The sequence below is a fragment of the Heteronotia binoei genome, chromosome 21, assembly GCF_032191835.1.
Source record: "Heteronotia binoei isolate CCM8104 ecotype False Entrance Well chromosome 21, APGP_CSIRO_Hbin_v1, whole genome shotgun sequence".
NCBI lineage: Eukaryota > Metazoa > Chordata > Lepidosauria > Squamata > Gekkonidae > Heteronotia > Heteronotia binoei.
In genome coordinates this window covers 57,883,617-57,899,258 of record NC_083243.1, presented here as the reverse complement: position 1 = coordinate 57,899,258, position 15,642 = coordinate 57,883,617, and the positions used below count along the sequence as shown (strand labels likewise).

General features: G+C 39.1%; 1 protein-coding gene across 16 annotated transcripts in view; it reads right to left on the bottom strand.

Annotated features, from left to right (window-relative positions):
* Positions 1–15,642, bottom strand: part of RALGAPA1 (Ral GTPase activating protein catalytic subunit alpha 1) — a 177,027-nt gene that overhangs the window by 74,213 nt on the left and 87,172 nt on the right. For all 16 annotated transcript variants that reach the window (XM_060262571.1, XM_060262572.1, XM_060262573.1 and 13 more), the window contains 4 exons: positions 15,574–15,632; positions 15,271–15,379; positions 6,577–6,687; positions 1,412–1,480 (listed from right to left, as the gene is read on the bottom strand). In XM_060262571.1, the coding sequence (XP_060118554.1) occupies positions 1,412–1,480; positions 6,577–6,687; positions 15,271–15,379; positions 15,574–15,632 (348 nt within the window). The remainder of the gene's footprint in view (positions 1–1,411; positions 1,481–6,576; positions 6,688–15,270; positions 15,380–15,573; positions 15,633–15,642) is intronic.

Genomic DNA, 15,642 nt, shown 5'->3' with positions numbered 1-15,642 from the left:
TTCCCTAAACTGAATGCCTTCCTGCCTAGAGAATGCCAGTTCTCATGACACAGCCATTACATCATAAAATGTTAGAGAAAAGTCATTCAATGGGATGATTTATTACAGAGAACTCAAATGGCTTACACATGTAGCTTGATCACATCTAGACAGTTTCAAGCTGCCTCCACATGGCAATCATATCACAAAATATCTCCTAGGTACCTTACCTTTAAAGCTTGGTGCTGCTATACTTAAAGATTATCTCTTCCCATACTGTCCAGACTGCCAGTTAAGATCCTCTTCTCAAAACTTGCCCCCCTCATGCAAAGGTGAGGTAGACTGTGACTAGAAATACTTTGATCACCTCTCTCCTTGAATACCTTTCTCCCTTGAGGCTCACCTAGTGTTTCCTTTATTCATTTTTCAGGTACCAGGCAAAAATATTTTTTCCTTTAACTGGCTTTTAACTGGAGGTATCCATGGTTTTTTAAGCCATTTTAATTACCTGCTTCTAGGCTGAGGACCATTTTATATCTACTTTATTATCAACCATGTTATGCTTTTAAAAACTTATCTTCATTGCATTTGTTTTTCTACTTTGTGTACCATCTACAGCATGCCTCTGGAGAAGCAGCAAATTAATTTCTAAATCACACCTATAAAGAGGTTCTGTCTAGGGTTGCCAGGCTCCTGCTGGAGGTCAGGGAATCTCCTGCTGCAAGACTCCTCCCCCAGTGCCAATTAACTGGCTGGCGACTTACCTACAAAAAGAGGCTTAGGCCTGCACTGCCAGCAACACAGTGATGTAACTTACAGCATGCACTGTAAGGTATGCAGTCAGGATGCTGGTGATGCAGGGACACTTTTGGTATTTGGGCAAAAACTCTGTGGTAAAAATGACTTCTACCATCGAAGTTTTGTTCAAATACCAGGTGCTACCATGTTGCCAGTGACATAGCACTTTCAATGTGCACCAGAAGTGACCTCACTGCATCACTGGCGACCTCAGCCTAGGCTTCTCTTTACTTCAGTCCCCATCCCAGTTGCCAGGGAATACCAGGGAATTCCTGGCAACACTTTTCTGTTCCCAAGCAGTGCCATTATGCAACAGCCAGTTGGAAGAGGCAATATACCACTCATAACAAATAAAAGCCTACCAGACATTATTTGTAGCTTGAAAATACCAGTGAGTAGTTGTGATTAAAATATTAATCTTAGGTAGAAACTCACAAATTGTCATGGGATGTCAACAAACAAAAACATACCATCAAAATGAATGTTAAGAAGTGCAAACTGCACTATTGATACATAAGAGAAATTTAAATGTCAGCTTTCATTACATCACCACTCTGGGCCTCCTTAATGTTACATTAAAACTATATGGACACAAGGTTAACAATTTTTTAATATGCTCAAAACACTGTATTACCCTCTTGTCCTGTTCATAAGAAGAAGCTTCGGTACTGGGCAAAAGATGAGTGATGGTTGCTACCAGAATCTGTGGACAATAAACATTTTCTTTTAAGATTTCCACTAGTTTTTGAAGTTTTAAAACAATTAATTAGTTGACATACTGTATTTTACTTTACCTGCCTTTTAACCAATATGGAATTAATTCATTTGTACCCAGACTGACAGAAATTGCTCTCTTACCTATCTTTGCCTTGATTTGATGATGACAAATAAAATGCTATCAATAAGGACATCCATAAGAGATAAGACTGTGTTCAAACAGTTGATTAAGGGGAGAAAAAGTTCATTTACTATGACAGATATACAAGATGTTACACCAGTAAGAAACAGAAGAACAACAACTGAAAACATGTATGATCAAATGGATGCAGAATTTCTGAGAGCAGACACCTATGGAGAAGACACATATTGAGAAAACAGGCAAAAATTACAAAGGAGAATGCTGTAAATGCCAAGACACAGATGAAAACTTTTTTTCCATATGTAGTGGACTTGTAAAAAAAAAAAAAGGAAATACATGGGAAATTGCAGAATATACTAAAATTAAAGTTTCCTATGGAAACTAAGAATATGCTATTAGGTATAAAAGGTAAAAGTAGTCCTCTGTGCAAGAACCAGTCGTTTCCGACTCTGGGGTGACATTGTTTCACAATGTTTTCATGGCAGACCTTTTTATGGGGTGGTTTGCCATTGCCTTCCCCAGTCATCTACACTTCCCCCCCCCACCCGCAAGCTGGGTACTCATTTTACCGACCTTGGAAGGATGGAAAGGCTGAGTCAACTTCAAGATGGCTACCTGAACCCAGCTTCTGCTGAGATTGAACTCAGGTACACTGCCTAATAAAATACCAAAAATTCTGGAAGAGATCTTCAAATACATGGTGACAGCAGTAGCATTATCTGTGTTGCAAAATGAAAACTAGATGTCTGTCCCCAACTAGAAGAATGGGAAAAGAAATCTGCCAAACATGCAGTAATGGCAAAATTAACAACTTCTCTGAAAAATGGATCAATAATGAAATTTGGGGAGAGACAGAGTGTGCATTATGCAAGCAGAAAACAAATATAGAATGAGAAGTTCAAAAACTGTACACAAATGTACTGAAATGTAGACGTAGAATGAGAGTAAGTTTTAAATGCAACATTTTGAATATAAATGTATAAAGAAGCGAAACCTGGGCAGAAAAATCCTTTACCTTCCTTCTTCCTGTACTCTGATATATTACTTATTGTTAAAAGTTACACTGAATAGGTAGAGGTGGCAAAAATATATAATACACATATGTAGTAAAGACGAAATCAATAATGTAGATGTGAAAGGTTAGTTATGGAATCTGAAATCCAAAATGTTGAATATAAATGTACCCCAACACAAGTATTATTGCATTTTACAAATAGTTTTTAAAAAGTTATAATGAAGGGAGTGTTAGGGAGAAATGCCTTTTTTTCATACACCCCGGGTTACATAATTAATTTTTATATACATAACTGTGATATGCAAACCCTTCATTTCTGTATCTTTACATTCCCCCTTAAAAATTAATATATATCTTAAAAGATACAGGGGCATCCATGATAACCACCATTGGTTCTTTTTATTAACCCCTTACAGCTTAATTAATATGTTATTTTTTTCAATGCAGTAATTACTCAGCACGGTTAGCATAGACAGAACAGCTACTGCTTTCCTATTCTGTCTGCTGACCAATCCAGTGCTATCTGTCAAGTCATGTCAACATTGTTAAACCTCCTGATGTCTTCCAATGCAATTTTGAAGCTGAGTATGACTCAGGAGGATCATAGTCTTTACTCAAAATGGTCCTCTTGATTTCAGTTGAATGTCTCTGAACTTATTTCTGATCTCATATTAGCTACCTGTATCAAAGTCTGCTTTGTTCCACTGAAAAATATCAGAGCTACTATGACCAAAGGCATCCCTGCTTCAGGCTATTATGCACAGTGTTAAAGAAATTTCAGCTGTTGTGGAATTCTCTGTAATGGAAACCAATACATTGGTTATTATGCAATGATCTGTTTACAGTGCAGTTGCCCCTTACAGGAGCTAAATTTCCACAAGCTATCATCTACCCTATCTCAGCTGTACTCGTATGTGGAATCAGTGCAAATATTTGGTTTGGGCCATATCACTTAGAATCTACTCAAATTTCCTCAGAAGGAAATTTACATTATTAGAAGTTAAAGTGGGTTAAAATATGCAGTGAACATGCAAGAGAAAAAACAACCAGCCATTTAAAGAAATCAGAGAGTTGTAAGAAAAACTGTATCCCAACAGACAAAAAGTAAAAAAAGAATGTAATGTTTATGATCATTTATATGCTAATGCCAGAAGCCTCAAAGACTAAGCTGAACTGCAGTACTTGGTACAGGAAGATAAAATTAATGCAGTGGAACAGCAAGAAATGATTATCCCTGCATATAAATTTCACAAAATAGACAGAAATTGGTACAGGGAGGGAGTAGTGGTTGTATTCAAAAAGGACATAGGGTTCTCACAGAAATAGTCTTTATGAACTGAATTTTTAAAACCTAGTTATCAAACTTATCTACAGTCCAAGACCTTTCCTCTGCCGGGAAGCAGAGTGAAGATGAGGCTTATGTGAGTGTATGGACAGTTTTCTGCTGGAAATGAGTATTCTAGCTGAGGTTATTCTTGCATTTGTTTCAAGTTTAAATACTCTGATCTGAATCCCCTTTGTGATTAGCCGTGGTGTCTTTGACTAAACATATTTCTCTAACGATCCTGACTGGCAACTTCTATACCACTCTGGTTTTGGATACAAGACTTGATTCTACTCCCTGTGCCCATATAGCTCTCAAGTGTGCGCTTGAGATGGCGTTAGCCAATTTAAACAACGTACTCCTTGCTGGTGTTTCTCCTTTTGGAACATGCAGCTGTCTCCGGTTTGAAGCAGTCTGACCAAACTCTGCCTGAAATCCATATACGTTTTGAGGGACCCTCCCTAGCTAGACAGTTAAACAAAATGCTTTTGAACTGGTATTATATACTTCATACCTTTTACAATTTTTACATGTTTTCTGCTTTGTAAATTCTACTTTAACTTTTGGATGACAATATTAATGTGATGGAGATCATTCATACCCCACCTACTTTAATGACTCACGTATATAAGATTTGCTTCCCTGATAACATTTGGGTTATTTTGTTCCTTCTATAGGAAGCTTGAAACAAGAAGCTGTGGCTGTCTGAACAACCTGTTCTCCAACTGTTTTTTTTTTCTTGAGGAGGGCATGAGAGTAAGACCTGAATGGCCCAAGTTACCATGATCTTATCAGATCTAGGAAATTAAGTACAATTGACCCTAGTTAGTATCTGGATGGGAGACCACCAAGGACGTCCAGGGCTGCTATGCACAGGCAGGCAATGGGAACCCACCTCTGTTGATCGCTTGCCTTGAAAACTCTATGGGATACTATAAGTTGGCTGCAACTTGACAGGACTTTGTAACATCACACAGTGAGGCAGAAATTTAGGATAAGAAAAAAACCCCTTTATTACCTCTGTTATCTCTACAGCTGTTAACTATATAAAAGGAACAATTGTACTCCATGAAAATACAGTGGATGGAAATACCAGTCCCAGAAGATAATTTCAGTGGAAGCCCAAGTACCTCAAGTGGTTGCTGTTCTGCAGGGACTTTGAAGTCTGAGGATTTTTACCAGGGTACAAGCCCTTAGTGCTGCAGGGGGAGGGGTGGGTGGGATATGGAACAGTTTTCCTTCCTGTGGCAAACATAATGTGTGGAACTCTGGATCCAGGCTACTGTTAAGAGGAACCACCCTTAATATTTTCTTATAAATCCTCTAATACAACAACAAACCAGAATTAGAACTGTCTCAAGAAATAAGAGAGTGCTTTGAACTTTGCTGAAAATGTACTTTCACTAAATAATCAAGTATCTTAGCCTGTTTTCCTGTTTTCTTAGTCTTGCTTAAAATGGCAGGACTAACTGAAAAGGTCTGTGTTTTGTAGCGTTAGGCAGCTTTTGTTTATGTTATTTTCCAGTTTCTAGAATTGTGGTTCTGCTGCATAATTTTATTGGAAGATGTGGTGGCTGAGGGGGGGGAGGAGAGGCACTGAGGCAACTGCCTTCTGAACTGAAGAATATCCAGTTCCTACTCTGGCCTCTCCTATAGATTCTTCATATTCCAGCCTCTCACAATCACATAAAAATGAGGACATAAGCTTTAAAATAAAGATTGGTAGTGTGTAAACAATGTGTTCCCTAAAGGACTTTTATATGCAAACCTGCTAGACTAAGGCTGTATTTATATATGAGATTAATAGAGACCACTGATTCTTACATTTTTGACTTGATAGACAAGTCACAAATGGAGATGAGTGACATTAGCATATGTAGTGAGATAAGAAACCAATATCTCTGTTAAGCCTTGGGGATTGTTCTGAGCGAGGCTTTTTTTTGTAGAAAAAGCCCAGCAGGACCTCATTTGCATATTAGGCCATACCCCCTGACATCACCATTGTTTCACATAGAGCTTCTTGTCGAAAAAGCTTAACAGGACCTCATTTGCATATCAGGCCACACCCCCTGGCACCAAGCCAGCCGGAACTGCGTTTCTGTGCGTTCCTGCTCAAAAAAAATGCCCTGGTTCTGAGTACTGTAATAACTTTTAACTCAGCAAGCCCCTGTTCACTGAAAAATTATAATCAAGGCTCTTGTCAGTTGGGTTTGAGTCTCAAAATTATAATCTGGGCCCAGAGAAAAGTTTCATACATGAAGGGGGAGAGAGCAGTTTGCACTGATTTTCCTCATCCCATGTCAAACATCTGACTGCTGCCATATGCTGTTTGGGGGAGGGAACACCTCCTGTGCTCCAGGAACATCATTCAGCATTTTGGGCAGCACTTAGAGCTGCAGTAAGAGAGGGGTGGGGGAGAATCCCATTACACTGAGAAAAATCCCATCTGTTAGCAGCGATTTTGCCTGGGATCCAACCATATATCTCAAAATTTGCAAGGAAAACACTTATCTTGTTACTTGGAAAAATAATCTTTTCCCTCATACTTTTAAGAGGAATTAATAAAAATTAAATTAAAGCATTCCTTTACCTTTCACTTACCTGAATAATTTTTAATGGTGAATCAGGTTGGTACTTTTGTAGCCTGTGTACATAATGAATCAGCATATTAAGCATATTGCAAGCAACATGTGCAACTGTTTTATTTGGAAACTGAAAAAGAAAACAGAAATATTAAAATATAACAATTTCAATATTATGACACATTTTATGCAGCAAACAACTCATTAGTATTACATATTCAGAGGGAAATTAGACACTCAAAGTGTAAAGTAGTCAAGTACAAGACTAATGCTCTAATTTGAACAGCCTTGAAACTGATTATTTCATTAAAGCCTAAGAATTACACAGAGAAACATCCAAGCAAAGAAGAACAGAGGCAGTTGAGGAGGCAAGCAAAAAAGAGCATGCAATTTGTGAGGACTGTGTGGTAGCAAAATACAAACATATTTAACTGGATGAACACAAGTTATATGCACACAATTCACCACTATTAGCAGTTCCCCCAAAATATCAAGTTGTATGATATGTAATTAGATGCAAACCACAGTCCCTAAATCAGGAGCAAATGTTGAAAAGCAAAATATTTAAAGATCTGGTCTAAAATCAAACTTACAACATTAAATTCACAAGAACTAACACACCTTTAGTGTAAATCTAAATACAGAAAACATGGAGTTGGATCAGAAGAAGACTTTTTCCTCAGTGGAAGAGAGGGGCCAGTTCATACAATAGGAACTAAATATCTGATACATATGTTTGCAGTATCACTTTTTTACAGTCTTTGTAATTAAAGGGATTGCAGCCAGTCATATCTATGATATACCATTTAATGTAAATCATGTTTTGGCTTACACATACATAAAACCACATTTTGTGAACCAGCCCTCATTCTTTTATGCTGTGAGCCGCCCTGAGCCCGCTTCGGTGGGGTAGGGCGGGATATAAATCAAATCAAATAAATAAATATAAATAACTATGGTTCACTAAAAGCTGTGAAACAACTAAAACAGATATTTACTCTGACACATATTTTTATCTTAAATATTGCTGCATTCTAAAAATATATATATTTAGAAAATGGTAATATTGACTGGTTTAACATTGGAGAAATTTTAACAAAGCAAAGGCATAAACGAACTCTTTCTGGCAGCAAAAGAATAATTGGCATTGCATGCCTAAGACTGAAACGCTTGTCATAACAACAAAGCCTTTTATGATCTGCCAAAAGATGCTGAGGAAGTAGTAAAAGAAAAGTACAGCAGGCAGAATGCACAATGTCTGCTTAAGGGCTTGGGTAGCATCCAGCATATTATGATGAACATCAAAGAAAAATTCAGACACTCAAACAACATGTCTGCAGGACCCAAAATCAAACACAGATAGCTAGAGGTGTCCTTCGAAGACTGGTTCTATAAGAAAATAGACTCTACAGGATTCAGACAATAGGTGAAGAAGCTGGAAATGTTCATCTGACAATGGCCTATTGTTGGATTTAAGGGTAAATGCCACAAACATAAACTTGGCAAGCAGCATTAGGTACCCAGACTGCCAGCAATTCAATGCCATCAATTTGAAGACAGGGGGAGAATGTTTTATGACACAGGAAGCTCAAGTGGCTATCAGAAGCAAATGTCTTTTCCAGTTAAAAAAACAACTAGGAAATATTTTGTTTCAAGTGGAAATGACATTTAATAAGTTATTTCTCAGCCCTAAAATGCATACCTAGTCTTTATCCAAAACCAGTAAAAAACATCCAGTGCAAATACTAAGTAAGCTTTCCATGCTGTCCTTAATGGGTCAGTTACACGGCTACCAATTTAACAATTCTTGTTCACATATAATAGGAATAAAATACTTAAGGAAAAATATTATGAGTAGGTAAGTAAATATGAAAGGCTTCCTTTCACTTACATTAGACCCCCAAAATTTGCTCTTTCTGGGACACGCTGCTCTGGCCACACTGATCCATGTAACTGTAACCATAGAATCATAGAGTTGGAAGGGACTTCCAGGGTCATCTAGTCCAACACCCTGCACAATGCAGAAATTCACAAATACCTCCCTCACCCCACACCCACTTCCTGATCTTCTTCTCATGATCTGCCTAATTCACAGAATCAGCATTGCTGTCAGATGACCATCTGGCCTCTGCTTAAAAACCGCCTCCTGTTCCACTGAGGAACCACTTTAACTGTTAGGAAGTTCTGATTTAATTTCAACCCACTGGTCCAGCCTTCAGGGGCAACAGAAAACAATTCTGAAGCATCTTTATATGACAGCCCTTCAAGTACTTGGTGATGGTGATCATATCACCTCTCAATCATCTCCTCTCCAGGCTAAACATACTCCTTCAACCTTTCCTCTGGACTTGGTCTCCAGATCCCTCACTATTTTCACTGCCCTCCTCTGGATGTGTTCCAGCTTGTCTATATCCTTCTTAAACTGTGGTGCCCAAAACGGAACACAATACTCTAGATGAGGTCTAACCAGAGCAGAGTAATGCAATGCCATCACTTCACGTGATCTGGACACTATATTTCTGTTGATACTGCCCAAAATGGAATATGCCTTTTTAGCCACCGCATCCCACTGCTGACTCATGCTTAGTGCACAGTCCACTAAGATCCCTGAATCCTTTTCGTGCATACTAGTGCCAAGACAAGTCGCCCCCATCCTATAATGATGCACTGGATTTTTCCTACCTAAATGCAGAACATTACATTTATCCTGGTTAAAATTAATTTTATTTGTTTTAGCCCAGTTTTCCAGCCTGCCAAGATCATCCTGTATCCTGTCTCTGTCTTCTACAGTATTTGTGACACCTCCCAATTTAGTATCATCTGCAAATTTAATAAGCATTCCCTCTAATCCGTCATCCAAATCATTTCTAAAGATGCTGAACAAAACACGTCCTGGGACAGATCCTTGAGGCACTCCACTTATCACTCTTTTCCAAGAGGATGAAGAACCATGCACAAGCATTCTTTGGGTGCAATCTGTCAACCAGTTACATATTCACCTAATGGTACCAAACCACATTTTACCAAATTGTCAACAAGAATAGTATTGAAAATTTATCAAAAGCTTTATTGAAATGAAGATAAATTATGTCTACAGCATTCTCCTGATCCAGCAAGGTAGTAACGTTCTCAAAAAAGGAGATCAGATTAGTCTGACATGGCTGGTTCTTGAGAAACCCATGCTGGCTCAGTTAATCACAGTCATCTTTTTTTAAATGTTCCAGGACTGACTGTATGATGATTTGTTGCCATGTTGAGTACTGTTTCCTTCACAAAAGAAGACTGATGCAAAGTAGGAATTGAGTACTTCTGCCCTTTCTTCATCACCTGTTATAATTTCACTTTCTTGTCCTTGCAATGGACGTACCATGTCCTTGCTCTTTTTCTTACTTTGTACATAAAGGTAAAGGTAGTAAATTTATGGACTGCATGAAACAAATAAACTATCTCAGTTCTAGAACAGTATATAAAAATCATTTTAATTATGGTGGGCACAAACCAGCAAAAGCATGTGTTTAAATCTTTTCCATTCAAACTACTAAAAGTGCTTTACTTTGTCTGGATTGTGGCCAGTAACTTATATCTTTGTTCTAAATTAAAGTCTGAATAATGTCAAAAGTGGAAACCATAGCTTGTGTAGGTGCTTTGCTGGCATGCTAACACAGTACACAAAACAATCTGGGCCTGAATGTGTGCAGTGCCATATTTTATGCTTGCCTGCCCAGTACTGCATGTAAATCAGACCCAAGAGAAGACAAATAGCTGCCAAGAAAGACTAGCTGTAGACCAACCCTTCTACTAGGGGTTTCATTAAAGCTGACCTAGCTTTCACACAAGCTGATCAGTCCTAAGAAAGCCTCCCAAACATTGGCTAATCACTGCAAGTTAGTTAACATTCCCCAAAACAGAAGGGAATATTCACAGTCTGCCATGCCTAGCTGAAAGAGCTGGATTCTTCCTCTCCAAAATATTTGCACAACTGCCCTGTGTGAGATATGACTGGGAAGGAGAAATGATTGCAGTATGTATGGAGCTAAATGTGAGAAGATTAAAGTGATTCCATGAAATTTTACAGGCTCTCTGTGTCAAGCTCTGTTCATTCATGATGTTATTAAAAGCTGCTACTAACCATATTCAATAGTGCTTAGCAATGCCCACTAACCTAGGAGGGGGGTAGAAAGGGGGGAGGGGGAGAGTAGAATAACTTCCCAAGAATATCAAAGGGTGCCAAGGTCCTTTTGAAGTGAGCACTATGTGCCAGGTTCTCACCTCCTCTCCAGAGGCTCCAAGGACGGCGCTTCTGGACAAAGTAACCACCAACTGAAGAGATAAGGGGGGAGTGCTGGGAAAAGTCTCACATGCAAGAGCAGCCTTTTGTTTTGGGAAATGAGGGGTAGAAATGATTGCTTTGAAGTAGAAGAATAAATGTCCATAGCTTGAGCTAATCTTTATCAGTTCCAATATCTGCCTCGACGGAGTAACTCTGATGTACCCAATAAATGCAACTTTGTTTCAAATCACTAAGTTTGTGTTATTGTGGACCTCAATGAACCCACGCCTGACACTCTGGTGGTGTAATACTGCACAGCAAGGAAAGCTACCTGTTTCAAATCAGACACTGGGCACATGCAGCACCTCATGGGTAAGTGCTTCTTTTTCATTCATTATCACGGGTTTTAAAAACTCTCAGACTGCTGGTATGGCTCTACTTAGTTCCTAGTATTGGAATATGAAGTTGGGTGCATTCAATTTATTTGCAGTTTCAATGTCAAGTCACCTTCTAATCTGGGGAGTTTTCTTCAAGGAGCAAACATCCCACTTTTTTTCCTATTATTCTAAATGACGACAGCTTTTTGGAAGACATGAAAAATTTGCCTCTTATGCATAGTACCTTGAATGTTCATTGTCTGCAAATTCATTATTAATATGGATCTTTGCATTATATTCTTTGAAGGGTGGAACTGCATACATAAGTATTATAATTTTTACTCCTGCACATGTAGGCCTTTGTATTTTCTTCACAGCCACTTGGAAGGTCCAGCAACAAGTAGTTTAATCACTGTCCAGATTACCCTGGGTATAAATAATTTTCTGTCAACTGCTTTTCAAAAGGAGTCTAAGGCTAAATGCTGTTTTCTGTTCTATTATAAGTTTGTGTTGTGCATTTTTAAAGAATGCTAGACTGCAATTCAAACTCCAGGTTTGGTCATTGAAGCTCTCCATGTTGTCAGCATGTCTTTATCTGGCCTGAAACTTTCAATGATGGTTTGGCTTCACCCGTTGCTTAAAAGATGGGTTGAGCAATTCTCTTATAATTATGTGTGTGTGTGCATGTGTGTGTGTGCACGTGTGTGTATAAAATATATAATAAGAGAATGGACAAGGTTTTGTAGGCACTTCAAACCCAAGCTATTTTGGAGTGGCACATAACGTAGCCTCTAGCGGCAGGGGTTGAAAGAAGCGATTAGGATCTTTGTGCTGAGGCTTTCAATATGGCTGAGACACAAAAGTTGTGACTTCACACTGTCTAGAAGAAATAAACACTGCCTATCCTTTGACAGAGGAGCTTGGTTGGAGCTCGAAAAGTGTTGCTGCATCTGTATTATAAGGCTGCAATTTGCTTTTGTCAGCTACCATTCCAGTTCAATAGTGTGCGTACTGCACTTGTCAATAAGACTGACGAGGAACATCATATCTGGTATCTGTACTCATTCACATCTCTCTGCAAGAAAAATTGTCTACTCAGAGGGTCTTTGAATAAGGTGGGCTCTAGCTTTCAAATAAGAGCCCCCAAGATTTGTTTCTTCTGGACACATTTATCAACTTTTAAAATTTCAGCTTAAAAACAAACAAACCAGGAGAGAGGACATGGTTCACTTGTTTTCTCTCACCTTAAACGACCAACACAAAATATGACATATTGTGCTACAATTTCTTACACTAAATATCAACTTTTCAAGCATGCTTCAGTTCAAATTACTACTTTACAATAACAAGTAAAGAAAAACAGTGGAAACTCAAAACATGTAGATAAAGAGACTAAATCACTTTTGTTGAATACATTTTTAGAAAGGGGACTAGGAGGTTGCTATAGAATCTGGTTTCCCATCTTCCATTCTTCTCTTTCCTTTAAGTATTTTACATGAGACTTAAAGCTAGATCATATAGCTTAGTCACACTGTATTACACTGGGCTCACCTTTTCATAAGCACACATATAACTTCAGTTTCAGTAACTATGAACAAGATCCAGTTTCCTATTATTTTTATTCTGCTTTTATGAAGGATCCAGCAATCAGTACTGTTTCCATGGGTGTAATAGTTTCAGTTTTCTAGCTCCCCTTTTCCAGTGGCAGCCTGAAATGCCCCTCAAAATCTTATTTCTGCAGGTTCCCCCTTTCCCAATAACAGTATTTCAGGACCCTTTGGGGCTGCTGCTGCTGGTGGTGGTGGGATCAAGTTCCCTGACTAGAAATCCTTGTGCCTCTCCGCCCCAGTAGGAGGCAAACTTCAAACAAGCATGGTATCAAGGTAGCCCAGTGTTTATCCCCAGTCATTTTTAAAAGTTTCCACCATCGAAAACTGCAAATGGACTACTCTAGCTTATGATAGGTTCTGGATCACTGTTTATTGAGCAAGCATAAGAAAGCTAAAACTTTCCATTTTCTCTCCTTGTTGCTGGGTAGTGAAGCCATTAGTAAAACTGTCCTGCAAGCAATAAAATGTAAGTATACAAAATCCAAATCTCAGTATCTGAAATCAGATTTAATTTTCCTGTGGAAAATATGTACTACTGAATTTGCTCCCCCAGATGTGTTTAGAGGCCTGAGACCATTCATTATGCACATGTAAGGATACTGTTGTCACAGCCTGACAAGGGGGATTGAGGGTTAAGACCTAAATTCAGATCCTTTGAAAAATAAGCTCTAAGATGTGAAGAGCTGGAAGCCTCAAACACTGACCCATTCCTAGCATCAGGAATCAGACCATGCTTGTCTTGGAAACAGACTCTAGAGCAAAGGTGTCAAACATACAGCCTGGAGTCTGGAACCAGCAGGGTTGTGGCAGGACAAAAAGCACCCCCTGGACGTTTTGGAAATAGCCTCTCCACCAGGCCTTCCCCTCAGCTGTGCCACTTCTGTGGAAAACACAGGAAGGATGAGAACTGGGGGTGGAGGCATCTGGGAGAGCCAGGTTCAGACCCCCCCCCCTCCTGAGCTAGGACCCTGTCTGGGTCTCCCAAGGCTGGTTATTCAGCCTGGCCCACTTCACAGGGTTGGTGGGGGTGATGGAGGGTGCAGTCCAGTGTACCTCCTTGAAGGCAGGACAGGGGATGAGAGGAATACAAAGAGCCAGAGACATATTGTAGCCGTGCTGAGCAGTTGGGGCTGGGTGTATGGATGTGTGTGTGCTACCTTATTTACTCATCTTAGAATCATAGAGTTGGAAGGGACCTCCATGGTCATCTAGTTCAACCCCCTGCACAATGCAGGAAACTCACAAACACTTTCCCCTAAATTCACAGGATCTTCACTGCTGTCAGATGGCCATCTAGCCTCTGCTTAAAAACCTCCAAGGAAGGAGAGCCCACTACCTCCCGAGGAAGCCTGTTCCACTGAGGAATCACTCTAACTATCAGGAAGTTCTTCCTAATGTTGAGCCGGAAACTCTTTTGATTTAATTTCAACCCATTGGTTCTCATCGTACCTTCTGGGCCCACAGAAAACAATTCCACACCATTCTCTACATGACAGCCTTTCAAGTACTTGAAGATGGTGATCATATCATATCATATCTTCTAAAAGTGCTATATTTATGTAAAGTAAACCAACTTTTATGGAAATGTAAGATTCCCCCCCCCCCTCAATATGGTATCCCTTGGGCAAAACCTAGTCTTGGCATATGATTAAATATATTTGTTGGGGCTTTTGTGGGTTTCCCAGTAAATCAATTGCTTTCACTGCTATAAAATCAAGTATAAATAAAAAATAATATTGTTAATTGGTTTTGCTTGTGTCCTTCATAAAGTTTATATCTCTAGTATCTGGCATTACAGTTTATGACACACATGGGCCAGCCTGACAAAGTAACATTTATGTTAGATCTGGGCCCTCATAACAAATTTGTTCAACACCTCTGGTCTAGAGCCCTTTAATTTCCACCCTACGGCTTGAGCCACTCTATGCACCTTATGAATTGTCAAGGCTATAAGACTAAGTGCAAAACCAGAATAAACCACAAAAATATTCAAGTCACTTGCTGCCTTGTCTGACAACCTCTTCCTCCTAATCTTTGTCTTAGAGAGATTGCCTTAGCAGGTACTGCTCCATGATTCTCTTCAATGATCACTCTGCCCAAAAACAATTACTTAACAGGCTGGGAAATGAAGACGGGATGATCACTGTCAATAAGCCTAGCCAAGAATAAAGACAACATGAGTTCTGATTAATGGAAACTGCTAGATATTACTGTATAGACTAAAATATAATAGCTTTAAGAACATAGGAAAATATGGTATATATTTTATACTTGAACCTACTTGCAGGTTTTCATCAATATATCAGTCACCAGCCAGGAGGACATTCCCCCTCCAGCCCTTGAGAACAGCTTATGAAAGGGGTGTGTGCATGTACTGGTTCAGAAAAGCCCTAAATAACAGGTGGAACACTTCACACACTTGTCTGACCTCCAAACTCTGTTGATTATGGGCTTACTTTCAATGATGCACAGATCACGTTCAGGGCTTCCTTGATTTGGGGATGATGAGATTCATGTACCAGTTCTTCACAGATCCATATGCCAAGGCTGCATAGAGCAACACATCTGCAAAACAACAATAGATGGCAGGCCAGAGACTGACTTCAACCTGGTTACGTTTTAGTGTTTGCATTTCATTAAATATATTCCGCATCTACTACTTTATAAAAATGTATTGTCAGCAGAATACTTTATGTCAAAATGTAAACATTTAAAAGATTAACGGAACACATTTGCCAATGATCTTTCCTTATCTGTACCTTGCAGGCCCAGATGGTTCCTCTCTTGCAGAATTTAATACTGTTTTGATGATGAGTTCCTAAAATAAG